This window comes from Amphibalanus amphitrite, unplaced genomic scaffold (genome assembly GCF_019059575.1).
Source record: "Amphibalanus amphitrite isolate SeventyFive unplaced genomic scaffold, NRLGWU_Aamphi_draft 000072F_arrow, whole genome shotgun sequence".
NCBI classification, from domain to species: Eukaryota; Metazoa; Arthropoda; class Thecostraca; order Balanomorpha; family Balanidae; genus Amphibalanus; species Amphibalanus amphitrite.
Genome location: NW_024881568.1, coordinates 937,767 through 947,771, shown reverse-complemented (window position 1 = coordinate 947,771; position 10,005 = coordinate 937,767). Strand labels below are relative to the sequence as shown.

Sequence of the window (10,005 nt, the reverse complement as noted above, 5' to 3'; positions counted from 1 at the left end):
TATGGTACAATACAAAGCATGGAAGCCGTTTGTTCTGAAATAATAGCAAGAAGCATATATGCATGCATAATTATGTAATTCTCCCTATGTATTTCAAACGAGAGTATCAAACCTGAATTTTGTGAAAAATGTTCTCATATTTATTTCATATGACATGCGGAAGAATAATTCATGACAACAATGATTTCGATTGTTGAAAAGAACAGCATTTTTTCGGGTTATGGCATTTCCCTAGATTTCGTGGCAAATCCATATATCCCTAGATCTTCGCTGATTTCCATAGAAAAGGGAAATTTCCCTAGCAGCGGTAACCCTGTTCACCAGCATTATTCAGCCAGCAACAGAATCGACGAGGGATTATGGGAATAGAGAACAGTCTGGAAATGATCGAAATGATGTTGCAATAAGCCGTCAAGTCAAGAGCTTTTTATACTGCATGACGTCATTTTACTACATTCTGACCAATCAACAGCTGCCAAGTTAGTATAGGGTCACGTGATTCACGGGGACTAGTGACACGTTATCGTGTGACGTCATGCCGTCGCAGTAGCAGAGTTCACGACATTTTTGGTGCATTTGCGACGATATTCTCGGGCCCGGCTTTTGTGTGGATGGTTCTCAAAATCGAAAAAGCTATTTTTAAACATATATTACTGAATCAAGATACAGTAAAAACTGCAAAAGCAGTATAATTGAAATTGTAGAATGTTAAATACGGGTAAGTACCTAATGTATCTCAGAAAATGGGTTGCAATCAAGGGTTGGTTTCAACAGTTCCTTTTCATTTTGCTTTGCTGTTCCAAAGTCAACAATTAAAAATACCACTGGTTTTAATTTAGAATTTAATTCAGTATCACCTTTCATCATTGACAATGATAATATTTTGGTAATTCTTCAGGATGTAGATGGGTACGCATGTCACATTGCATTGTCATTGTGGAATAAATAATAATGCTTGCACGTTGACATTGACACTGGACCTGTCAGTTATGGTTGAGCTTGTTATATAATAATACTTCTGACGACTTCCTTATTTTCTTTGGAAAATGAGTCAGCTAGAATAATGGCTATGTGAACACAAGCATGTTCTTCCAGTCTTCAAGAGGGGAGCATGTGCTATCAGAATAATGTTTTCAATCTTCATGAAATCTGAGGGCTCTTCACAGGCCCTGTGTGCGATAGGACTGTACACAGGCTGTAAGCTCCGCCCACTGCGTCCCTACGTCATCCTTCAGTCACCGCACACAGTGTGGTTGGCCTACCCATCCCCTACCCCCGTCCCCCACGCCTGCTGCACACACCGCACTCAGCAGCTTGCGGAACCCATGAACACTCCTCTGGGGTGTCTCTCATAGGCAAATACTTACCACTTAAACTTGAAAATTGTTGAATAGTGAAATGTATGTTATAAGGATTCCAAATGACAATTACTATGGATGTAAGTCTCTTTCAAGTTTCAACTGCCACACCCTCCAAAGTGAGAGATTCTGTTTCAGCTGACAAGTGGCAACAGTCTGAGGGATTCTTTGTATTTCCCTTTTAAAAGATCAAACATTTGCCATTGCTGAATGTTTCCTGGTAGGTATTAATTAACGAAAGTTTTGGCTTCTTTCCTTTGAGGTTTAATAATATGCATTCAGTTGAAAGAGGAACTGATGCTTTTAGGCCTGCCCATTTATATAATATCAGTAGGCATTCATTTTTAGTAGAGGGCTCCCTATCAGGCACCATCTGTTCCTGTCTTTGCAGTGGTATTACTGCTGGGTGTGGTCACAGCCGGCCAGTGCCTCTACACATCCAGGGATGATGTTGTCGAGCTGACACCGAGCAACTTCAACAGAGAAGTCATCGATAGTGACAGCATCTGGATTGTGGAGTTTTATGCACCATGGTGTGGTCACTGCAAAAACCTGGTGCCAGAGTACAAAAAGGCTGCCACTGCACTAAAGGTAAGTCCATCTTTCAGCATTTAGTGCCTACTGAATACCTATCACATCTTTGCAGTGAAATGTTATTCTTTACTTTGTTATATTTTGTTTGATAGAAGAATTGGTGAATTATTGACTGCGAGGTAGACTGATTTTTCCTTTTATTTAGTGCCATCCAAATGCCCAAAATGGTGGCTGTCCTGGCAATGAAACTATGCGGGCCAGTCGGTCTGAGTTGGAGTGTTTGGCATGACTGCCCATTTCAGATTGTCTGCCTGACAACCCATCTCTAACAAACATCCTTTTGCGCCTGCCCGTCCTTTGACTGCCTTGTCTCGTCTGACGGTCCGACCGGTCCGATGGCCGTCTCCGAGTCTCCGACCATTAGCCCCTGATCCCCCCTCCTCCTTGGACTGTTGGCTTCTGTCCCTGATCTCCAGCCTGTATGACCGTCCTTCCCGTCCCTGACCGCCCCCCCCCCCCCCCCAGTCTGTGGCCGCTCCCGTCTGACCCCCCGCGGTCCGCAGGGCGTGGTGAAAGTCGGCGCCGTGGACGCCGACCAGCACCAGTCGCTGGCCGGACAGTTCGGCGTGCGCGGCTTCCCCACCATCAAGGTGTTCAGCGCCAACAAGAAGAAGCCCGAGGATTACAACGGGGCGCGCTCAGCCCAGGGGCTGACGGAGGCCGGTCTGCGCGCCGCCAAGGACATGGTGAACGCGCGCATCGGCGGGAAGGTGAGACCGAGGGCGGATAGGCAGGACTGCGCCACCGATCAGTGAATTATTCGGGGACTGTTAGGATATTGGAAAAGATTAGAGATGTTTCATGGGAACTGGTTTACTTCTGAAGGGATTGTATTTAGGTGGCCTAATCGTTTTTGCAAGGCCAAGAGTATCGTGCGGTTAGTTCGAAAACTGCGATATTTTATGGGGAAACGGTTCAGTTGGCGTTACGTTAAGTTTGCTTTTTGGTTTTAACTGGTAATGATACAGGTGCCTTACATCTTGAGAAAGAGCGTGTCGTTTTTATTGCCTAGAAAATAATCTGGTCAGCACAGGGAACGTTGTCCACTGAGACATTCAGCACAGACTGAGCACCCATATGTCCTTTCCCCTCAGTCGAGCGGCGGTGGTAGCGGTGGCGGCGGCGGCGGCGGCGGCGGCGGTGGTAGTGACAAGGACGTGATCGAGCTGACGGACAGCAACTTCGACAAGATGGTGATCGAGTCGGACGATATCTGGCTGGTAGAGTTCTTCGCGCCGTGGTGCGGCCACTGCAAGAACCTGGCGCCGCACTGGGCAGAGGCCGCCACCCGGCTCAAGGGCAAGGTCCGTGCCAGGGGGCGTCACAGTGGCGCTGTCTTGGTAGACGGATGGTAGTGGTGTCTTGGTAGTGGGATGGTAGACGTTGGTCATCGTCGTTTTGCATTTTCAGAGCTTATTCGCAATGGTCAATTGTCATTATTTTTTCATCAGCCATCTGTTTATCTCTTCTCCGCTTGACTGGTGCCGTGAACATGTCATAATAACGCTTGGTGTATGAACAGACCGCAGGGCGCCGAGCACCCATGTTCACCCCCGTCTAGTCCCCGTATCCCGTCCCTCACCAGTTCACGTCCCGCCGCAGGTGAAGCTGGGAGCGCTGGACGCCACCGCTCACCAGGCCAAGGCCAGCGAGTACGGTGTGCGCGGATACCCCACCATCAAGTTCTTCGGCGCCGGCTCCAAGAGCCGCGGCAGCGCCGACGAGTACGACGGCGGCCGGACGGCGGACGACATCGTCCGCTGGGCAGAGGAGAAGGCGGTCGCCTCGCTGCCGCCACCAGAGATCAAACAGGTGCGTGGGGAGGGAAGGAGGGATGGAGGGAGGTGGTAGTTGATTTCCAGGGGAGTATATTGTATTTACGAGGCGTGAAATTAAGATGGTATCAATTATCATGGCGACGCTTGGTTAGGGAGGACCGATTGACTTTGGTTGCAGCGTTGCAACTTGCAGGTTGTGCTGGTTGGTAAGACATATGAATATCTCATTATGAACAGGAAGTACGCTCGTAGTGATTCAACAATTACTACGTTGCATATCGCAATGGTGGAACCAAGGCCGGTGGAACATTGAGTTGCGAGAGTTCGTTGTTGATCGTTACGGACTGCTGCGCTGACTTGATTACCTAGTAGGTAATCTAAGCTCCTCGTCTATCTGCCGCGCACTGACCACGTCTTCCAATGTACTGCGCTGGGTGAGTGTTATCTGACGCCGCCTCTCTCCCCGGCAGATCACGTCTGACAAGGTGCTGAAGGAGGCCTGCGAGGAGCACGGACTGTGCGTGATCGCCTTCCTGCCGCACATCCTCGACTGCCAGTCCGAGTGTCGTAACGGCCACCTGTCCGACCTGGGACGGCTCGGCGACCGCTTCAAACAGAAGCAGTGGGGCTGGCTGTGGTCGGAGGCGGTCGCTCAGCCCGAGCTCGAGACGGCCGTCGATATCGGCGGCTTCGGCTACCCGGCCATGGTGGTGGTGAACAAGAAGAAGGGCTCGTTCGCCACGCTGCGCGGACCGTTCAACTTTGACGGCATCAACGAGTTCCTGCGGGAGCTGTCGTACGGCCGCGGCTCGACGAGCGCCATCCGCGGCGCCACGCTGCCGGCCGCCGCCGACGTGCCCGCCTGGGACGGCAAGGATGGCGAGCTGCCGGAGGAGGAGGACATTGACCTCAGCGACGTCGAGCTCGACGACCTGCCCGAGAAGAAGGACGAGCTCTAGGCGGCAGGCGAGGGCGTGAGCGCCCGGACAGACGCTTGGGCGCCGGGGATACGCACTGCGCGGGGACGAGTGGGGGCACGAAACGGACAGACAATCTCAGACGCCTCGCGATAGTCGCGTGGCGGGTTCTGAGCGGGGACGCGCAGGGGTACAAACTAAGGGCGCGAGCTGTTGACAGACTGATGCTCAAGGGCGGAGCGCCCCCTGCATCCGACTCCTTCCCAGTGGGCTCTTCCCATCGAGAACGACACGCGGCGCGCACGAGCGACTCACAAAAACATTGTCTCTTTTTGTGCTGTGCATTTTGTTTAGTTGTGTGTTGAATTAGTTTTCAACTAAACCATGGCCATTAACTGACATGGCGCGGAGCTGTGGACGGCTTGTTAACGGTTAGAGGTGATAATGCATTCCATTGTGATAACTTTTCTGAACTGAAATTCGCCGGTACGTCATGCTACAAATACAGTCAGCCGGGAAAAGACCGCCTGTTTTGCTGAGTCGTTAGCTGATTAGTGATTCGTTTCATAATGACCACATGACGGCGATAGTGTCGTTTCTGAACCATCGCCGGTTGAAGCGACGGCTGGAGTCCTGTGTAGAGAAGTGCAGAGGCAGCCACTGGCACAATGGCACATTCATCACCAATCCGGTTCTCGTTTTGCAGGCGGGTCCGAACTCCGAAATGAATCAGAAATCTGGGCATCGTTTCATAAAGCGAGTCCGTAACTTACGCCGGTTTTTGGTCTTGTATTGTAAGTGCATGTGAAGCGATGATAGTTTGAAACGTTGAATTTATTTATCTTGCAAGCAAGAACAGGAGAGAGGGGGGAAATAAATTTATCGCTTCACATGCGCTTGCAATACAAGCCCAAAAACCGGCGTAAGTTACGGACTCGCTTTATGAAACGAGGCCCTAGTTACATTTATGAACAGGCAGTCTCCAAGCAGACTCGTCCGTCATCAAGGGTCTGCGACTAGGTGCGGTCCGGATCATTACAGACGGTCGACGGCATCCCGTTCCGATTCGTTTACAGACGACTCGGGACCCCTTCCTGCATCCGCCTGAGCTGGCACGGCCACTACTGCTGCTGAGATTTTCACGGAAATCATGCGCTTGTATCCATGCAGATTGTCAAGACGATTGGCCAGCACCCGGAAGGAAAAAGCGCTATAAATCGGGAACCCGTTTAGTCGGCACTCTTGCATCGGGGTTTAGATGCCAGCCAAGGCGACAGTAACGGGATCGTTCCCGTTTTCATCCTTCACGGTCAGATGGTTAGTTACAATCCACGCTGTACCGCAGGGCACTCAGTGCTTGAGCCGACGCTAGGCCGGGACAGATTTTGTCGTGAACTTTGCCGTGACTACATTGAACGAATACAAGTCGGGTCACAGAACATTTGCGTCACAGTATCAACCCAATCATGCTTTGTGTTTGTGACTGCTTTGACTGCCCAATAAGCGGCGTTTTTTTCACTCCCAGAGAGGAGCGATCAGCGCCGACCCCGAGCGAGCGGCGCCATATCTGAAGGACCGCTGCCAATCATGAAAATCGCCGGCGGCAGAAACTCGGGGTTTAAAAGACCGTTTATTGGTTCCTGCCACATCACAGTCGGCTGCACGGCTGATGCCGCGGAATAATCGCTCCGCGGGCCGGCACAGCGCGTCTCATCGCCGCACCCCAGGCCCGCGAGGGTCCTGTCCCGAGCGACCAGCGGGCACAGACGGCACTGGAATGGCCTTCAGGGCACTACGATAACACCGCACAGGCAAGTTACTATTATGGCTACATTGTCATGCGCATATTGCACCGCTATAAAAAATAGATGCAATGTTTGGGCGACATACGACCCTTGGAAGGCTGCAACGGGTGGGGAAAGACAAAGCAGAGTAACAATATTATGAGAACAATCGGTTTTGGTTTCATCGCGGCAATGGTGGATTTGTTTCTCGCTGCCAGGCGCATAAACTTGCCACGTCTTCACACAGCTGGTCAGAGACGGTTGAAAATCGCGTCCCACTTTTGGATGAGCACATTCTCCTAAAGAGAGATAAACGATTATGTTCTCCTCCAGTTCAGTAAAGCTGCTGGTCACCAGTCAGATTGGCCCTACAGTGGTGCTACGTCGCACTGGACAGCCGCCGTTAACGCCCGGCTTACGGCAGCTGTTGGCAATATCAGGCACGGTCACGGCACACTCGTTACAACACAGTAGACCGGCGTCGAAAGCACAGAGCTAAAACCAGCTGCCGCCCAGGCGGGCGCGCCGGGCCAGGTCGGCGCGGGCAGCGGAGGCCCAGCTGAGGCACAGAGCTAAAACCAGCTGCCGCCCAGGCGGGCGCGCCGGGCCAGGTCGGCGCGGGCAGCTGAGGCCCAGCTGAGGCACAGAGCTAAAACCAGCTGCCGCCCAGGCGGGCGCGCCGGGCCAGGTCCGGGCGGGCAGCGGAGGCCCTCCCGTCAGACGGTCAGCCCCAGATCAGGCGGCCAGCAGACACCCCAGTCACTCCCACAGCCAGCTCAGTCATAGGAGCACGCACACAGACGACATCGCTCACTCCCCCACGCAGTACAATGGCTCTCTGGGTATTCCAGACCCCTTCACTCAGATCTCTGTCGTCAACGGTTCACCTTTCGAGGCACTCTAGCGGGGCGGTTCGCAAATAAGTCGGCCCTATCCTCACTCACTCATTGACACTCGCACTCACATTTCGTCCTCTTAGCTGCTGCCAGGAACAATTTTGTGACACTTCCCGGCGCCAAAATTCCCGTCCCTGTGAGGGTATTGTGCCGGTTTGGTGGCCTAGTGGTCAGCTGTCCCCCACAGCACTGGCCGCGTCTCCTCCCCTACTAGTCTACACACAGCGTCCCTGGACCCAGTGCAGTATGTTGTCGGCCGCAGCCGGGAGCAGCCGCCCCGGTCCGCGGTCCGCCCGGTCTCCGGCGGCAGACTGGCGGCGCGCCGAGCGACCGGCCGCTCACGGGCGCTGCTGGTCCGAGCAGGAGAGGTCGAGCGGCCGCGGCGGCGGCTGGTCCAGCTGCAGCACCTGGTGCCACAGGTCCCGCACCACCTCAGCCAGACCGGTGGCCATCTGGTTGGCGGTGTACGGCATGCCCAGCGGCGGCACGTGCACGAACACAGTGCGCGCCGGGTCCTGCGCCAGAGACATAAAGTAGATGAAGCCGCACAGGTAGTGTCCCGGGTCGTCGGAGACGGTGGCGTCGATGGCGGACGCGCTGCCGCCGATAGCGCGGCAGGTGCGCGCCAGGTCGAGCCGGCAGCAGAGCGTGCTCGGCTGACCGGACAGGCAGCGCTGCTCGGGCGGTGTCTGCTGCAGCACGTCGCCGCGACAGTACGGACCGTTGTGCGCCACGCGCTCCAGCTGCAGCGTCATCGTGTACGAAGACACGCCCACGTGCACCACCAGCCGCGGCCGCAGCTGCTTCCAGCGCCGAGGGATCTCGCGCATCACGTACTCGTATTTGACCGGCACCTGAATAAGGAAGACGGCGATATTTTGGTACGAGCAGTGACTGCCGACTGGTTAAATAATGAAATGCTACAGCCGTGGGAAACACTCGAGGCTCAAATACAATTTGTGCCAAAGGCCAATCAAAATAAACAGAGAGAGTCTGAAACTTGATTTAAATGCTGCCTTTTAAAACGCGAATGCAATTATGAATACAAAAAGCAGCAAATTAACAAAAACAATGATCGCTCTACCACAACCCACGAGACATTCTGGGCTGTCGTATCTACCCCTCTCACCTCTTCGATGATGAGTTTGGCGCCGAGCTGTTCGCCCACGCCCATGGAGTGCAGTCGGCTCACGGCCTGCCAGCTGGCGTTTACCTCGTGGTGGCCGAACGGGCCGAACCCCGTCACGAAGATGACGTCGTCGGGGCCCGGCTCGCGCGTCACGGAGAGCGGGTGTCGCGGCACCGCGCCGGTGGCGGCCGACTTGGGCGGCAGCGCTGCCGTCTGCGCGGCCGGCGAGCTCGGCGACAGCTTGTGGGTGTCGCCGTCGTTGTGGGGTGAGCCCGCGGGCGGCGTCGTGTCGCCGGCCGGCGGCGGGCTCGGCTCGGCCGGCGACTCTGGGCCGCTGCTGTCAGTAGCCGCCTGCTGACCAGTCTGCTCCGGAGCCACCGAGAGGTCCATGCTGGCCAGCAGCTGAAAACACAACACTCAGGTCAAACAGAATTTGCAGAGCCACTGCAGAACCCATGCTGAATCTTTCCTGCTGAATGGATTACCTTTTTGAACATAGAAAGGTATGAAATAAGCAATGAAGATAAAAATTATTACATGAAACACCATTGGTACCATAAACACTTGTCACCATCTGTATTCATGCTAAGCCAGCACCTTTTCTTCAAGAATGAGAAATCAATATCAGTGCACTGATACCTATCTATTTTGTCAACTGTAGAGTGTAGAGCCAGCATATAGAGATTCCCCTCAGAAATATTCTAGTAATGACCCAAAAGCAGGTCTCCTCCAATCCTATTGAAGCCAAAGCCCCTCTCAGATTTCTTGGGAGCAGTAACAGAAAGAAACCCAATGTCAATGCCATTGTTTTATTACTGGTTTGAGGTTTACAAGCAAGACATTTAGCTTACATTAATTTTAAACAATTAATCACAGTTACTAGGCAAAGTGCAAAATGAGCATGTCATTGTCAATGGACAATGCTTTTGCAGTAATAAACTATGTTCCAAAAAAAATAATATCTTGAGAGTTGACACTTGTACACTCATTCAGCAGACATTTCAACTTGACCTGATGCCATTAAGTAAGGCCCTCCAGGTATTATGCAGTTCGTTGCCAGCATCACAATAATTGATCTGCATTGATAAATGATTAATATTGAATTTGTATTAGGGTTGCTGAAAACCGTTGCTGCGGTGTCCACACAAACCCACTTCTCATTTCTGTTGCCATTTTTAAGCCGGAAGTGGAATGTGTCTCTCATTCAAAGTTATTGTACTAAGAACAAAATAGCTGAACAGCCACTCTTTAGCTGGATGGCCGTACCCAAGGCCTAAATAAGGAAATTCAGGAAAAAAACATAAAAAAACAACCCAAACCAGTTTGTTTACCTAACGAAGAATAGTGAAATTTTGCACTCGAATTAAGCCAAAAACAATGCATTAAAAGTAAGTGAGTGTTAAAAAAACCAGCTTATCAGGTTTTGAGCAAAATTATAATCACAGCCGAGAAAAATACGAGTCACAAACCAATAAAAACATGAAAAATCACGGCTCTCTCTATCGTCTGGATAAAAATAGGCCCCGCCCATCCCAATCAGCTGCTGCAT

The 10,005-nt window shown here is 52.3% G+C and overlaps 2 protein-coding genes across 4 annotated transcripts; one reads left to right on the top strand and one right to left on the bottom strand.

The window, feature by feature from the left end:
- Positions 1-413: 413 nt before the first annotated feature.
- On the top strand, positions 414-5,170 carry LOC122379111 (protein disulfide-isomerase A6 homolog). Of its 2 annotated transcripts, none has more exons than XM_043361044.1 (6): positions 414-718; positions 1,750-1,949; positions 2,456-2,662; positions 3,047-3,256; positions 3,555-3,764; positions 4,201-5,170. In XM_043361044.1, the coding sequence occupies exons 1-6, from the start codon at positions 706-708 to the stop codon at positions 4,687-4,689; spliced, it is 1,329 nt and encodes a 442-aa protein (XP_043216979.1). In that variant the 5' UTR covers positions 414-705; the 3' UTR covers positions 4,690-5,170. The 2 variants fall into 2 exon arrangements, with proteins under 2 accessions (XP_043216979.1, XP_043216980.1); XM_043361045.1 differs by lacking the exon at positions 414-718 and adding an exon at positions 790-909.
- Positions 5,171-6,264: 1,094 nt separating this feature from the next.
- LOC122379152 (pyroglutamyl-peptidase 1-like) lies at positions 6,265-10,005 on the bottom strand. 2 transcript variants are annotated; one of them, XM_043361105.1, is made up of 3 exons: positions 9,926-10,005; positions 8,457-8,858; positions 6,265-8,181 (listed from the first exon to the last, which is right to left on the bottom strand). In XM_043361105.1, the coding sequence occupies exons 1-3, from the start codon at positions 9,935-9,937 to the stop codon at positions 7,666-7,668; spliced, it is 930 nt and encodes a 309-aa protein (XP_043217040.1). In that variant the 5' UTR covers positions 9,938-10,005; the 3' UTR covers positions 6,265-7,665. The 2 variants fall into 2 exon arrangements, with proteins under 2 accessions (XP_043217040.1, XP_043217041.1); XM_043361106.1 differs by having other exon boundaries at positions 9,788-9,930.

Excerpts from the sequence above, each read along its gene's own strand:
- LOC122379111 (XM_043361044.1), top strand. Across the intron at positions 1,950-2,455 it reads AGGCTGCCACTGCACTAAAG|GGCGTGGTGAAAGTCGGCGC; the intron begins GTAAGTCCATCT and ends CGCGGTCCGCAG. Across the intron at positions 2,663-3,046 it reads ACGCGCGCATCGGCGGGAAG|TCGAGCGGCGGTGGTAGCGG; the intron begins GTGAGACCGAGG and ends CTTTCCCCTCAG.
- LOC122379152 (XM_043361105.1), bottom strand. Across the intron at positions 8,182-8,456 it reads CCAAACTCATCATCGAAGAG|GTGCCGGTCAAATACGAGTA; the intron begins GTGAGAGGGGTA and ends TTCCTTATTCAG.